Below are 16,234 nucleotides of genomic sequence, written 5' to 3'. Positions count from 1 at the left end.
CAGCGGCCATGGCTCACGGGCCCAGCCGCTCCGCGGCATGTGGGATCCTCCCGGACCGGGGCACGAACCCGTGTCCCCTGCATCGGCAGGCGGACCCTCAACCACTGCGCCACCAGGGAAGCCCCAGAAAGTCTTTTGTCGCAGCTCATTCCTCTTTAAAAAAGTTCCCTTCTCCACGAAGGCCTCACCTCACCACCCCCCTCCACCCCAAGCTCTCACAGCTGACCTTGGCGCTGTCACCATTCCATGACAGGTCCGTGTTACCTCTGGACTGAGAGCCCCATGAGGGCAGGGTCCAGGACTGCCTTGGTCATGCTGTGTCCTCAGCACTGTCCAGAGTGGGTGTGGGTAAGGAACAGAGCAAGTACCTCACACTGGCTGGATAAAGAAGCTCCTGGAATCCCCACTAGCCTGGATCCAGGAGCACGGTCAAGAACCATCCTAAGTCCAACACAGAGGCCAGGCCTAATGTGGATGGGCAGTCACACCAAGGGATGACCCCAACAGTCCAGCCCTAGTTTCCAACCATCACCCTACCTTGCTCTCTGCCTAGGGACTTGTTCCATCCTTTTCTACTCACAAATTCCGGGAGGGATTTGGGACTGTGGGTGAACTGGAAAGGGCAGAGACCAGAAAACCACGTTAAAAATGAACTAGTGGATTTTAAACTGAGGGCCCCAGGTTTAAGGGGGCATCCCCAGCACCAAAAATGGGGACAGGCACACAAATCCCACAATAAGTGTTTAATGAGTGAGTAAATAATGTCCCCTTGAAAAGGCCCCCCGCCCCAATTAAAGGCCAACTGCAGTAACACTTCAGGGTTGAAACCTTGCTTCCTTCCTGCTAGGAGGTGCCATGTCATTTATTGAAACAAAACAAAAACAAAACAAAACAGGGCAAACACATTTCTTAATAAGTGCAGTTTGTTAAAGTCCTATTAAAACATATGGGTCAAGGGGAAGTAAAAATAATCAGAGGATCACTGTAGGAAAAACCTTTAGGTCTGGCACCTGGGAGACCTTTGGAGAGGAGGCAGTGGGAGAAACTTCATGTTCTGAAAGGAAGGAGCCCCCCAACTCCCTTCTTCCCTCTCACCCGATTAATCCCACCAGAAACTACCAAGACGCCCAGAATAAAATGTTTCAAGTTCAATAGTCACACTCTCTCCAAATACAAAAGGCAGGTACAATTCAACTCAACACAGAAGCTTGTGTGCAAAGTTACCGGAAACTGAGACATTGTATAAAAAGTTAGGTTAAAGATGATTCTGTGGTTTTGTTTTGTGTGTGTTTTGTTTTGAGGGTGTGGCTCTTCCTCGGTCACCTGAACTCAGCAAAGAAATGGTTATCCTGATGAAATATCAACAGCCGACCCACAGTAAAAAGGGACAAATTCTAAAAATTAAAAAAAAAAGCATAATTACCAAAAAAATATGTCACTTCTTCCTCCCTCTGCGTTTTGCTTTTTTAAACTTGTGTGTGTTTTTAAGTTTTTGATTTTTTTTTTTTTAAATTCTGAAAAGTAGACAGTAAAACAGCTCCTGGAAGAATTTACAACCAACTGCATGAGAATCTGGGAAGCTGAGGGGCTGGAGTAGGGCTGGGACCAGAGGACAGGAAGGGGCCCTCCCCACAGCCCTGTAGCCTCACTGTACGACCAAGGGAGGGGGGGGGGTCTTTAGTCAAAAAGGAGGAAGGGAGGAAGAGGAAGAGGAGGGGGGTGGGGGGACAAACAAAATAAATGGTCATTGTTGCCTGTTTGAATCCGGAGGAAAATGCCCGGCCCTGTGTGGGGGAAGAGCCCCTTGGAGGAGAGGCAGCCCTGGGAGGACCCGTCCCCCAGCACCACGTGACCTGGAGGGGGTGGACAAGGGGGGCCAAGGTGGGCGCTGGTGGAGGAAGCCGGCAGGGGCCTCCAGGACACACTGGCTACTGTGTGCTTGTGCCCCCCTGTGTGTTCCCGGAGTAGCTCCCGTAGTCATAGTTCCCGTAGTACGGTGGCCACTGGCCCTGGTTCTGATAGTACTGGTTCCACTGCTGGGCATACTGGGGAGAGAGAAACCAAGAGCACCAGGTTGTCGTTCATCCAGACCCACATCTGGCTTCTCCCCTGACCCCACCCTCACCCATGGTGGAGATGGGTACAGTGATGACAGTCAACACATAGGTCTGACAGAGAAATCAAGGTACCTTGGGAGGATAAGTGAATGACCTAATGTCACATGGGTGGGCAGTTAGAGACTGAAGCCCCGGTCTCCCGGCTTGCCAACCTAATGCCCTTTCAGGTACAGCTAGATACCATGTTCAAAATACTCAAAAGCAGGTATGGGGCCTAGCATGAACCAATCAGAATGGACACTGGCCATGGTACTGAATCAGGGTTTGAGGCCCCTGCTAAGCCCTCTGCTTGCTGCACTGGGGAGAGGAACTAGGATGGCAGCTACTTAGCAGCCAGTGTAGAAGTGTTCAACAAACGGGCATGGCTGTACTGTACTAGATGGACACCAGCCCAAGGTCAGAGAGCTGCCCATCTTTTTAGGGATAAGCAGGGACACAGGTCTGGGAATACACACCCCTGTGGGGCCCCTAGAAGTCTCCCCATTCTCCCCCCTCTGCTTGTGGCACTTACCTGTTGGTACTGGTTATAGCTGGGCTGAGGGTAGGTCTGTGCGGTAGGGGGCGGCGGAGGGGTGTAAGGGGCTGGGTTGTAGCCGCCGTAGCTCCCATAGTTGTAGGCAGGTGGTGGCGGAGGTGGAGGTGGTGGAGCTGTGTAGCCCTGGCTGTAACCTCCCTGGTTGTAGGGAGGTGGCTGGCTGTAACTCGGCTGGGAAGTGGAGGGAAAAAAACAAGTCTCTGTGAAATAGCCAGCTCAGCTGGGATGGAGGAAGGGCCTTTGTAAGCAGTGGGTCCACAAAGGAACTTCCCTGGTGGACGCTGTTTCAGGGCTGAGAAGGAGATGGGTCAGCTCTGTGACATGGCAGGACAGGGTAGGATCAAGAGCTAAATTCTGGACTCTAATCCCAGCTATGAGACCCTGCGGGAGCAAGGCACACAGCAGCTCTTGAAATCCCAGTGTTTTTTTTTTTTCTCTGTAAAATGAGAATTACAACAGAACCACCCCTTTGGATTGCCTTGCGTATTCACTAAGCTTACGTGCACCATCCATTGGGCACAATAAATGGTGGTATTTGTTATTGGAAGACCTGCTAAGAAAAACAGTAGTGGCAATTTCCTAAGTGCTTCCCATGTCCAGGCTGGATCCTCAACTCCTCTAATTCCCCCATCAACTCTCTGAGGCAGGCTCCATTGGCTTCGTTTTACGGAGAAGGAAGGTGAGGCTCAGGGAGGTGAAATCATTAGGCCCAAGCCACACAGGTAAGAAGTGGCAGAGCTGTGACTTGCCCCCAGGTCCGCCTAGTTCCAGAGCCTTACCTGCAAAGCTATGATGTCATCTTCCCCTCACAACAAACCTTGGAAGTAAGTTCTACTACTAACTCTAGTCCTTTATGAGGAAAACGAGGTCCCAAGAGGTGAAGCTGTTTGTCCAAGGTCACAAAACCAGAACGCCGTGGGGCTGGGGTTTGAATTTGTGTCTGCCCAACTCCTGTTCTAGGAAATATTCTGGTTAGACCAGGACTAGAACCATTCATCTGTGTCTCCTGGCAGCTGCCTCCAGGCCTGAAGTGTGGAAGGTGCACAGTAAATGGGGACTGCTCTGGTTAAGGGGCCTGTGTGTGCCAGAGCTGAGCACTGGCTCTCTGAGAACTCAAACTGAGCCTGGAGCTGCTCCGCAGTGAAGCTCTCAGGGCAGAGGTCAAGTCCTCACCAACCTTAGAGTCTGTCCCTACATCCTGAAGACAAGGGGATCAGCCCCTTCAAGCCTAGGTTGAAGGGGTAACTCCAATTGAGTGCTTTCTTGGGGATTCAGTGAGGCCAGTGACACAGCCAAGAGAACGCAGCCAAGAGAAATGTACTTGCTTGTGGGACCAACACATACAGCCCGCCCTGAGAGGGATGACAGAACAGGTAGGTTCCCCGATTTACTCTGGGTCTGGAAGGCATCTGGGAATATCTAGCGTCTGTCTCAGCCAAAAGCACTGGCAGGGAAGGGAGAAAGGGCAGGGCTGGAGGTAAGAGTGACGACCTGTGGCTGGAGCACATGTTGGTGATTTCCCTGGACCCACCTCCTCTCACCTGTTCACACACACACGCACGCACGCACGCTTATCCTCTCACCTGTGGAGGGCTGTAGCTGCTGACAGTAGGGGTGCTGGTATTGGCGCTCGAGCCAGGGATGTTGCTGTTCTTAGCGTAGCTGCCGGCCCCTGGGGGGTTCCGAGCAGGGCTGTAGCTGGGTGGTGGTGGAGGCTGCTGTGGCGGTGGCTGCGGTGGCGGTGGCTGCTGTGGTGGCGGCTGTTGCTGGGGAGCCCGGTTGTAGCTGCCTCGGGTGTTGGAGTTGTTGTTATCCCGGCTGTTGTTACCCCAGCGGTTCTGATTGTAGCCACCACCTCCACTGCGGTTGAAACCTGCATTGGAGAATCAGGTGAGAGGCCCCACTGTTCTCAATTTGGGACCCTCAGGAGCTGGGCTGTCTTGAAGACTACTGTAGCTCCAGTGTGACCAGGCACAGAGCAGGAGTCCAGTCCCAGTGAACGAGTAAAGCACTCCCTCCGGCCTTCCCCAGAGCCCTGGGAGCAACCCCCCATGCCGCCCTGGTAACACTCAGTTGTTAGGGCGTGCTGACAGGTTTGTCTTGCCCAATGGACTGTAAGCCTGGGACCAGGGCTGTCTTAGTTTCTACTGTGTCCCCAACATCTAAGCACTGGGGACAGTCCTTTTCAGGCTTGGCCAAATGGGCTGGCTTCTTCTGAGCCTTTGTGCAGTTTTCATGAGCCCAGAACCCTTCCCCCAGCCAATTCCTACAGGCTTCTGGATCTCAGCTTAGATATCAGCATTTCAAGAGGCCTTTCCTGAGCCCTGCTCCCCTGCAGGCTGGATCAGGTATCACTGGAGCTCAAAGTACCCCCGGGCTGTGTCATTCAGCTCAGAATCCTTCTGGACTGTCACTACAGGGTGATATAGTGTCTGGGTCAAGGCTCTGTCTCCAAAACCACCCAGCACAAGACTGAAACAGAGTAGGGCATGCTTATTAAATCATGATCATACACTTCAGAGAGAGCATAACTTAGTAAGAACCTGGGCTCTGGATCCATCTTCACTTGATCCCAACTATGGATTCAGCTGGGTGAATCTTGGGCAAATTAACCTCTCCAAGCCTGTTTCTCCATGTGTTTCAGAAGGAAAACCAGTCCTAATATTTGCCCTGTGCCAGGTCCTGAGGTGGGACCCAGGACTGGCAGTAAACTCGGTCTGGCCGCTCTTCTCAAGAAGCTCATGGTCAGATGAGGGGTGGGAAAGATTCATAAAAATAATAGCAATGCGACATACAAATGGGCAAGGGCTTCAGGAGCAATGTCCAGGGGGAGCATGACAGTGGGAGAGTTTCCCTGAGGCCCCAGACTCTGATTTATCTTAGTTCTCTACCAGAGTTCAGCCCACTGCGGGTGACAGGGAAATGTCATCTGCTGACTGAGGAAGCATTCACAAAATGCAACCCTGAACCAGGAACCAAAAGCAGGGATAGCTCAGTGTGAGATGCCTCACCTCCTCGGTAGCTGCCTCCTCCGCTGCCTCCTCCCCGATTCTGGAAGCCTCCTCGGTTGCCCCCAGGGGGACCTCGGTTGTCATAGCGCTGGAAACCGCCGCCACCTCCACGGCCCCGGAAGCCGCCACCACCTCGGTTGTCAAAGCGCTTTTCAGGGGGTGGCCCAGCCTTGCGGCCTTCCTCATTGTATTGCCTCACCAGCTTGTCTGCTTCCTCTCGCTGCAGCTCAATGAACAGCACCTCGTCCAGGAAGTCCCCAACATCTGGCAACGTGAAGTTGGCTAGGAGGAAGGGAGGGCCCCAGAGGGAACAAGAAGAGGCGGTAAGCACCTTCTGAGGTCTGGTCTCCTTCACCCCCAGGACACTGGCCTGCCAGAAGGGAGGAGGAGGAGGGGACTGCAGTGTGAGCGACAGATGAGAGACAGGGTCCCAAGCTCGGCCTCCCTGACAACAGTAAGGGGCTAACAAAGACCCTCTCCTCCCTTTCCTGAAGAGGTGGCTAAGCCCCACCAAACCAATGTTTTAAAACCCAGGGAGTCAGCCTGGCAGGTGGAATCATCTTCCTTATTTTTACAGAGAAGCAAACTGAGGCTTGCTCAGCTAGCCCACCCAGTGGGTGCCAGAGGCAGACGGCCAACCGTGCAGGTCTCTAAGCGCCTGTTCCCACACATCCTCTCCCTCATCCTGCCCCAGCCCCATCTAGTCTGAAAACCCTGCCCCAGGAGGGATACAGGCAGCTTTTCCATTCACAGCTGTACTAGACGGGGAAGGGACAAAGCAGAAGCACAGAAAGAACAAGATAAAAAAAAGAATAATCAAGAAGCTGGGAAGGGAAAAACTGTACAAAGCCCTTTTTCTCTTAAGGACCCTGCTGCGATGTCCCTCGGGGAACTGCTCATTTCCTACCTTTCATTTCTAAGACCGCGTGATCGGGGACATCCTTCCCTTCTTCGTCGGTTCGCTTTATTGTTCGGTCTTTTAGGTCCTCATCAGTGGGACAAATTACAATAGCTTTGCGCTGGAAGCCTTCAAATGGTCTCATTTTTCGTCTCTGGGCTGACCCATAAACATTTGTCTAGGGGTAGGTAACAGAAGAGGCAAGAGATGGTCATTACAAGTTGGTCTTTTCCTCTGTGGGGTATTATGTAGGCCAGGGACTGTTCTCCTAAGCAGAGAAACTCAGGAAACTGCTCTTCACTTTTAAGATTCTTGAGACTACCCTCAGAAAATGAACTGACTTGGGAAAGTGGCTGCTGACAGTAACAGGACAAGGGATTCCTAAAGTTTGGGCTTTCCTTTTTTAATCCAATTTGTTCGTGGTACTGTGCATTACAGCCCCCTCAGCCCCCATTCTAAAAGTAACACATGCTCACAGTAAAAAAATTCAGAGTACAAGCTATAAAGTTTAGAGTAAGAATCCTTTCATCCACTTACTGCCACTCCTACCTCCCAGAGATGACCTGTATTGAATTTCTTATGTATTTCTAGAAATATCTGTGTGATTTTTTTTTTCTTCTTCTTTTTTTTTTTTTTGCGGTACATGGGCCTCTCACTGTTGTGGCCTCTCCCGTTGCGGAGCACAGGCTCCAGACGTGCAGGCTCAGCAGCCATGGCTCACAGGCCCAGCCGCTCCGCGGCATGCGGGATCTTCCTGGACCAGGGCACGAACCCGTGTCCCTTGCATCGGCAGGCGGACTCTCAACCACTGCACCACCAGGGAAGCCCTGTGTGATTTTTAACACTAATGGAATCAAACAACACACACTCTTCTGAAGTCTTTTTTTCACTTAATGTTTCTCTGTCATTTTTCTGTGCTGGTGTTCTCCTTTTTTTCCTTTTGGGCCACACCACGCAGCTTGCGGGATCTTAGTTCCGACCAGGGATTGAACCTGTGCCCTCAGCAGTGAAAGTGCGGAGTCTTAACCACTGGACCTTTACGGAATTCCGTGGTATTCTCCTTTAATAATATTTATAGAATGGATGCCATAATTAACCAGCCCCTTTGACAGTTGTATAGATCATTTTCATCAACACTGTGGTTCTTTTATTCCCTTAGTCCTGCTCTAAAACACCAGACTCACCCACAAGCTTCTAACCAGGGAGCTTGACAAGGCGATAACTTGTGCTTTTAGCAAGTGCAGTTTTGCTACTAACTTTCTCTTCCCTTCTTCTAGATGATGGTTAGGTGCTTCCTGGGCTGGTGCTGGCATAGGGCGGTGCTCTATGACACATGTGATTGAGAGCCGTAGTAAAGACAGCTTCCGTTCATTGAATACCTCCCACATGCTGGGCCCTTTGGGACTGGCGCCCAGATCTGTCAAACCCCAGTGCTCCACGGAGTCAGCCTGTGTACCTGAATCACTCGGACACTACTGAAAAAGAGAGTGGCTCAAACCCCGCCAGAGTATTCCCCAACCCGTCTCTGGAGGTGGGACCCAGGCACCTGTATGGGTATCTTTTCCCATTCAGACACTCAACAGAACTGGAGTAATAAGTAATGTTGCATTTAAACAACTTTTAGTAGCTCTGAAAGGTACTCAAGGGAGAAGCCACAGAGGGGAAGAGATCTGTAAAGGGGCATGCACAAACAGACAAAAAAAATGTTGTATTTTGAAGATGCAGCCTGGCAGGGTGGAAAAAGCCCAGCATCAAGTCCTAGTGTGGCCACTCACTCACCGTGGCCAGTCCTTGTAGTTGCTTCATCTGTTAAAATGGAGGAAAAAAAGCCTCCCTCCTGGGCCTGGTGAGGACTGAGCAGGAAAAGGACCACAAAGCAACTGACCAAGTGTGAGGAACTCCTGGAGTGGGGGCTACATTGTGGCCTCCAGGGTGGAAGCTGCCTTGACAGAGGCAGGTAGCGCAGGGGGGATGGCTCAGCACACCCTGGCTCTAAGGTGACTTGGTCAAGTCACACTGTGTGGCCCTGAGTGAGTGACTTCCACTCAGAGCCTCAGTCTGCATACCTACTAAGTCTCAAGCCCTGAAAGGGGAAAACAATAGGAAGATCATATGGTCACTATTAAGACTGAAGGAGCTCATGTGAGTAAAAGCCCTTGGTTAGTCCAGGGTCTGGCTCACAGCCAACACTCAACAAATGGAGGTCACGGTTGATATGATGTGGCCGTCACTGGGTGGGGTGCACTGGATCTTCTTACTGTAAGGTTAAGTTGAAGCAACTCAGACCAAGGAACGTCAAGCTATAGTGACTTCCCATCAGAAAGGCAGGGATGGTGAGACAGGGTGGAAGGAACACAGGCTCTGGGGAACAGGCTTGAGGTTGAAATCGCAGCTGTGGCCTCTATTGTGAGGCTGTAGACAAGTCACCTAATTAGTCTGAGTCTCAAATTTCTACATCTATAAGACAGAGATCCTATCACCCTCCTCCTGGCTCTGGTGAGGATTTATAGATGTGAAATGGCAGGGAAAGAAGTCTGCAAATATGACCAACAGGACTGACACTGTCCTAGGAGAGGCTTCCCAATGGAAAGGACCAAAAGGAAAGTTAAGTTTGAGGAAAAGATGAGGCACAAGAGAGCCTATTCCAAAACACAAGGAACAGGAAGCTGGGTTATGGGTCAGCCAGAGGCCAGGGACGCCAGTGCACACCTGTTGGGAGATGTGGGCTGTGGGTACAGCTGTTTTCTAAACCAACCCAACTCTGTGGCCCTGACACACATAGCAGGCAAAGATGGTCTTCCCTGTTCCCCAGGGAAAATGTCTCAACATTAACTGGGGGTGGGGGCCCTCAAAGTGGGTGTGTGGTGGGCATACACGTGTTATAATCTGTGCCTTGAGCACTGGCCCAAGGAGAGGCATTGAGCCACAAATGGTTAAAAAGCACACAGGTTACAAAGGAAAAGTCAAGTCCTTCTCCTCACCGCTCTTCCTAGACTCCATTCCTAAAAGCAAATCAGGTGGCATCTGGTCACAGAAAGACAGAATTTGCTTTCCTCTAGCTAAATAATGAGGTTTTCTCCTGGCACAAAACCCAGAGTAGGCGGGTGCCAGGGGTGACTGTGGCCCCAGCCACTCTGTGGACAATCCATTCCACTGTTTGCTTGCCCGTAAGAAGTGATCCTATTTTGATTCCTTTGAACCCCAAGGGTATGGATAAACACCTCTTGGTGGTTTTCTATGGATGAGACCTACCCCGTCAATGTCCTGATGAGGGGATAGAGACGAGAAGCATCACTGCCAAGAGGGCTAGTCCCTGCAGCTTCACAGTGGGCGGAATGGGGGCAGAGCAGACAGGACTCATAAACAGCTGGTCTCTGTCCTGGGAAGTGGCTAGACTCTGAGGAATGGCTCCTCAGACATTCTGGAACTGAGGTGCTGAGAACCCTCTTGGTGACAATTTTCAAGACCGCGCCTCCCTCCCCTCCCTCCTCGGCTTGAGGAAGGAAAGAAGAGCAACTAGGCCAGCCAGCAGAAATGCAAATGCTTGGCTTCCCTGGAGGAAAGGGAGTTAGCTGTTGGTGCCGTTGCCACAGCAAACACAGTGAGGTCAGAGCCCCTGGGCTGGCCCGGCACTGCTGTGGTCACTGGGGGCTGCTGCTAAGAGACCAGCACAATGGCAGGTCAGCTTTTCCCGCTGTGCAGGCTCCCTCAGCCTAGTTCCTGCTTCTCCCAGCCCCACCCTGCTTGAAGATGCTGACTCTGAGGAGGTCGGGGGCTGCCTGTGTTCCCTGGCCCCGGGCTACTTCCATTGCCCCCGTGATGTGGGCCGAAGGACAGGGGCTGGGTTTCTCAGAGCAGCTGCGGGGGTAGTTTTGGTGTGTGACAGTCTGGGGGAGTAGGGAGGAACACAGCAGGCCGCTCACAGCCTGAGGTCTCTAACAGCCCCTCTGTCCCCTGTCAACTCTTGTCCCCCACCCACAACTCAACAAGGTCAGGCTGGCAGCAGGAGACAGGGTTGGATCCCAGGGGAGCAAACTTAAAGCTGGTGACGTAAGAGTTCACTCTAGCCTCAGCGTGAGGTGAACCCAGTAGAACGAACCACTTGTGAGGTAAGAGACTTGGCCAGAGTGCCAACAATGGAATGGGCTGAGGCTCTGGGGGTGGGGAGGAGAGAGGAAAGAAACATCCTCTTCTCCAACGCCTGCCAACAAGAGGCAGTTTACTTTGGGTCTCCACTGTAGCCCTGGGTTTCTGTTTCAGGCAAAGGCGTGGCTCTTGCCAACAGGGATGCAAAGCAGGACTACAATCACTTGTTCTGAGGGCTGAGGCAAGGTCAGCGATGTTGTCATATCCAGCCCTGCCTCTGATCACTGCCTGGCCTAGCTCTGGGCTGTTAGAATCCTAAGAGAACTCCTAGCCTGCAGACCTCAACCCTGGGGGTGGTTTGGGCCCTCACATATGGCTCTGCAGGGGCTTTCTCAGAAGCCTCCAGGAAGGCAAGTTTGCTGCCTCAGAGGCCAGCTCCTACTCTGCACCTTGGTAGGCAAGGGACAGGCCAGGCAGCGTTTCATTCCAGAGGATTTCCACTGGCAGCAGAGCCACCTGAAGCAATGTGGCCTACTTCTTCTTTCTTTTCTTTTTCTCCTCGGCTGTTCCACTGCTCTAACACCCACATAATCTGAAGAGAGTACTCAGGTCACCATGGAATGTAGGTAAAAGCCCCAACTACACGGTTCACTTGGCCTAGCTTGGCTTCTGTAGCTACGTTCTCCTCCCCTCTCAAGGAGGGGCATTTCTGAGGTCAAACTACCAACAGGAGACCCAGAAGAGCCAAATGTGAGGAGGTCTGACCACTCAGGAAAAACCAGAGAAGAAAAAAGATGGTGCTGGGCTGAGATCCAGGGACCGCAGGGACTTTGCCTGTAGTACCAGTTTCTGCTCTGGGAATCCCATCTAACTCAGGAGACAGCTAAGCATCAACTTACCCCTCACTGCCAAGGCTGGTGGGGTAGGAAATGCCAGGGTCTGGCCTGGGGCCTGCTCTGTATCTCCTACACACACGCTCACCCACCCAGGGTTTTCTGGAACACACTTTTTGGGGTTTAAGCCAAAACAGGTCGAACCACTGGCTTCAGACCTCTTCCCATGCCTCAGTAATCTCTAGTTTCGGGCCCCAAGTCAATCCTCCAATCTGTGGCCAACCAGAGAACCCTGCTCCCCCACCTTCAGAGTTCACGTTCTTTGGCCTCACTGTTGGCCTAGAACACTTGGCCTGATCTGCATGTTCCTCCACCAGGAGGCCAGCAGCCCTGAAGACCACAGGTGCATCTGGAACAGCCCTGGACCCTGTCCCTGAACAAGGCAGCATAAGCTGAGAGGGCCAACGGCAAGTCTTTACTGTGCTCAACTGTTCTGTGCCTGGCTGAGGGGCTGGGGCCCTGACCTCTAGAGAAAGCCCACTTTGAAATGCTGGACAGAGATGTTAAGACAATTATAACCTCTAGGATTATAAACTTTCTCCATGGGCCACATATTTGAAATGGGTTTCACAGCTGATTTAACTAGTAAACTGAGAAAAAGACAGGCAGGGAATACTTGCTGGGGTATCCAAAAAAGGAATTCTCAAGGTATTAAAACACCACTGCTCTATCTTTCAGGACAGAATCCCACTGAGGCCAAGCTGGACTACAGCTCCAAAATGCCCTGACAAGAAAAATGGGGCAAAGTGAGGCTAGGGTTAACAAACAAACAAACAAACAAAGTCTTCAACGGGGGAGAAGGCTGGCTGTACGCATTATTGATGGGGCTGAGCTGGGGCAGCAACCCTGAGTAGCTCTTGGACTACCCTGTGCCCAACTGTCCCCTTCCCCCATAAATATATTCTAAACATTAGCCCAATTAGTAGTTTTTTATCAAAATTTACTATTATGGGATCATGTCCTGTCTTCTTCACAAATGTGTCTTCAGGGCTCAATCCCATGGTTGCGGCATTGGTCACTGGATAAAAGTAGTACACCTTTTCATGTCTACTTTCCAGAAAAGCAGAACCCAGAGTAAATCTCACATCTCCACCATCACAGAAGAATGCCAATTGTATTGCATAGCCTTGGCCAACTGAGCATAACTGTTTCATCAGCAAACCAGATTTCTACTCTCAGTACCTAACTGCTTGGCAAGATCATTTAATTTTTCTGTCATAAAGAACTATCACCAGCCAGTAGCCATTTTTTTTGTCTTTAAGAATAAGTTCTTTGTACTCCTTTCAAAGGTTGGATATCGAGGCATCAATTTTTCAACTCTGAACACTAGATTACCAATATATTATAAAAGAATATAATGCAGGAACAGCCAGATGGAACAAACACAAAGGGCAAGCTATGTGGGAAGGGGCACAGAACTTCCATGCTCTTCTGAAGAGCACTTGTCCACTTGTTCACCAACCCAGAAGCTCCTGCTTAATTGTTTTGTGTTAAGATGCTCACTCCTATGCAAAAGCACCTTGATCCCGTGGAGTTTCCAACCACGTTTCCTTCTTCCTCTTTTTTTAAAAAGGTTGGAAGTTGGCTTTAATTTAACTTATTTATTTTTGGCCTCTCCATGCGGCTTGTGGGATCCCAGTTCCCTGACCAGGGATTGAACCTGGGCCCCCTGCAGTGGGAGCATGGAGTCCTAACCACTGGACCGCCAGGGAAGTCCCTCCAACCACCTTTCTGATCAACCACTAAAACCAGCTCCACCCTCACCAGAAGCCCTTTGAACTCATGGTAACCAAGTTCTCAGGACTACACATACGGAAGGCACTCCAGTTAAGGCTGCCAGGCTGGGGGTGCTACTTAGTTTACATATTTGCACACTTACAGGTTTTTAAGAAAACACAAATACAAGGCTGAGGGGGAACAGAGGCTTGTTCGTACATCCTCAAATACAAAATCTGCTACTTGAGAAAGCCTTCAGGACAAACGTCAAGGAGGTCTCACAGGTGGTAAACAAGAAGCACTCGTTACTCTGAGACAGGGATCTTTAACCACGTTTGGGTCACTCATACTTTTGAGAATGCCGAAAGCCACAGACGATCTTCCTATCCCAACTCAAAACTTTTTAGTTAAAAAAAGATCATATCTGGGACTTCCCTGGCAGTTCAGTGGTTAAAACTCCACGCTTCCAACGCAGGGGGGCATGGGATCCCTGGTCAGGGAACTAAGATCCCACACGCCATGCAGTGAGGCCAAAAAACAAAACAAACAAACAAACAAACATATCTGCATCTTCATACAAAATTCTGTGTTTAATTTCAAAAGTTCCCAAATTGCCTAATGTTAAGAACCTTGCTCTTCATTGAAATGCAGGTAAAAAATACGTGACATATAGGTACCTGACAGTCATACAAACATGCTAAGAGAAGCTGGGACACACCTATTCTGTAGGTTAACAACCACCTCCAGCTACTATGTGCCAGTTCCCGTGTTAGGTGTGCGGGCACCATTTTGAGCTGTGTTTTACAGACCAGGAGACTCAGAGGATAAAGTCAGCTGCCCACAGGCACGCAGCTAGGAGGCAGCAGAGCTGGGATTCAAGCCCAGGTTTGTCTGGCTCAGAAATCCATGCCTTTCCATTTCACAAAATTTGCTCTCACAAAATGTTCTTTTGTGCTGCTTGTGGCCTGAGCTAGGCCTGGATTGCTGCTCCAGACCCCTGCTTGCAGACCAGACTCAGAAAGCTGTGTTAAGAGTCTGGGACTGTGCCATCATGTATGGCTGACCTCTAACCAGTACTGCAGTCTAAGAGCATTACGGGGAAAAAAATACAAGGACCAGAGAGGACTTCCCAGGCACCCAATGGCCCCTTCCCTCTCCTGGGGCGTGACAGTCACCAGTAAGTACCTGATCTAGGATATAGTTGCGTTTCTTTCGGGCAGCGATCTGGATGAGGCGGTTGAGGCACTGGGTGGCCTGCTGGATCAGGACGTCCCAGCGGCCGGCGTAGTTCCTCTGACGGCGTAGGCCCATCACCTGTGGGCAGGGGGTGGTGAGGGGTGGTTGGTCCTGTTTGCTGAGCAGTATTCAGGGAGTGGGAGGTGGAAGAGGAGAGACCAGGGGCTATCCTTACCCGCATCTTATCCATGATGGCATTGGTACCCAGGATGTTGTACTTCTTGGAGGGGTTGGAGGCTGCATGTTTGATGGCCCATGTGGTCTTACCGGCGGCAGGCAGGCCCACCATCATCAGAATCTATAAGAACAGGACCAGGAGGGACACTGTGAACCAGAAACAGTGTATGGCATGGCAGCCTGGCATCACCCTGACTTGATGGTGACCGTGAGGGTGACTCTAAACCTCATGGCCACCTCTGGGAAATGGAAGCAGTAACAGCGTCTACCTCATAGTACTGTTGTTGGGATTCAAAGAGATGAGGGTTGTCAGACTTTCAGCAGAGGGCCTGCTCTTATGAGTATTTACATTTTTGTTTAGGCAGGATTCAGGGGCCTCTGAAAGGGAAAGGTCCACGGAATAGGCACAAGGAGTGGTATAACCTTCCCGGAGTCTCAGATGGGGACAGACTGTATGCATAAGGACGAGCATCATTTCTAATCAGTACGTTTACAATTTGGCAAACACTGGATGTAACCAAAATGCCCAAAAAGAGGAAAATAGTGAGGCTAATAACAATGAGTTTCAAAAGAGGTGTTCATGTGGTGGGACAAAGCTCACAAAATAACACTAAGTGAAAGGGCATGATATCAAAATGCTTATACCATAAGATCTCAACTGTAAGTGTGTGTGTATGAATGGCACCTAGCACAGCAAAAGGCATAGGATAAGCTCCAAAACTTTCAAAGAAAACTTATTTGTGGATGGTGGAATTAAAGGGAACTTTAATTTTCTTTATGTTTCTTAATTTTCTAGAATAAACACAAAATCACTTATATATCAGAAAGAAACATTATTTGAGGACAAAGACCACCAGTACAGCTTCTGCAACCAAATCAGCTCTAAGTTCAGTTGCTGTTTTTGTTCTCGGAGAGCCTTGGATGGGAGCATGGAGCTGCACAACCTCCTCCAAGGACTCGCTCACCAGGAAGTGCCTTCACACCCTCTTCCGCTGGGAGGAAAGCCTCCTTTTCCAAGATTCTGACCACACCCAAGGAGCAGTGTGGCAACTTCCTTTTGGAATCTTTCTGACATTTAGGTGTCTTACCTTGGCCCCTCCCTCCTTGGACTAAGTCACACACGCACAGTCCTCACCTCACTCTCACAGCAGCTTTCACCACACTCAGCTACTGAATGTCTCCCCTCTGTCTTGGCAGCGATGTGGCTCTGGAGAGGCGGCCACCAATTCAGGCTTCCAGGCCCACTTACCTCACACTCTGCCTTGCTCTTTGGTCCGACAGTGCCCCGGATTCGCTCACTCAGGGGAAGGTGCTGGATGAAGGTGAAGCCTGGCAGGACAGAACAGTAGGGCTCTGCCCTCTGCCCGAAGTTGAACTCCACTGCACAATTCTTCACCAGGACATGAGGGTAGAGGGCCTGACCCCCTAAGGCTTCCTTCTGGATTCGGAAGGCAATGCCCATCCACTTCCCATTTTTGGTGAAGGAAAGTTCCACGTCATTTCCACATTCAAAGTCCTAGGAAATAAAGCCAGAGAAAGATAACTGCCAATGTTCTGCTTAAGGC

The 16,234-nt window shown here is 50.7% G+C and overlaps 1 protein-coding gene across 4 annotated transcripts in view; it reads right to left on the bottom strand.

Annotated features, from left to right (window-relative positions):
• Nucleotides 1–712: 712 nt before the first annotated feature.
• HNRNPUL1 (heterogeneous nuclear ribonucleoprotein U like 1) overlaps nt 713–16,234 on the bottom strand; it is a 36,199-nt gene continuing 20,677 nt past the window's right edge. For 2 of the 4 annotated variants that reach the window (XM_082862496.1, XM_082862495.1), the window contains exons 8-15: nt 15,919–16,185; nt 14,668–14,790; nt 14,442–14,570; nt 6,571–6,739; nt 5,664–5,945; nt 4,236–4,525; nt 2,629–2,823; nt 713–2,045 (exon numbers count right to left, since the gene is read on the bottom strand). In XM_082862496.1, the coding sequence (XP_082718622.1) occupies nt 1,929–2,045; nt 2,629–2,823; nt 4,236–4,525; nt 5,664–5,945; nt 6,571–6,739; nt 14,442–14,570; nt 14,668–14,790; nt 15,919–16,185 (1,572 nt within the window). In that variant the 3' untranslated portion in view covers nt 713–1,928. The remainder of the gene's footprint in view (nt 2,046–2,628; nt 2,824–4,235; nt 4,526–5,663; nt 5,946–6,570; nt 6,740–14,441; nt 14,571–14,667; nt 14,791–15,918; nt 16,186–16,234) is intronic. The other 2 variants (XM_082862493.1, XM_082862494.1) reach the window with 2 other exon arrangements.

The sequence above is a fragment of the Leucopleurus acutus genome (assembly GCF_964270905.1).
Source record: "Leucopleurus acutus genome assembly, chromosome: 20".
Classification (NCBI taxonomy): domain Eukaryota; kingdom Metazoa; phylum Chordata; class Mammalia; order Artiodactyla; family Delphinidae; genus Leucopleurus; species Leucopleurus acutus.
This window is presented reverse-complemented; position numbering and strand designations above follow the sequence as displayed.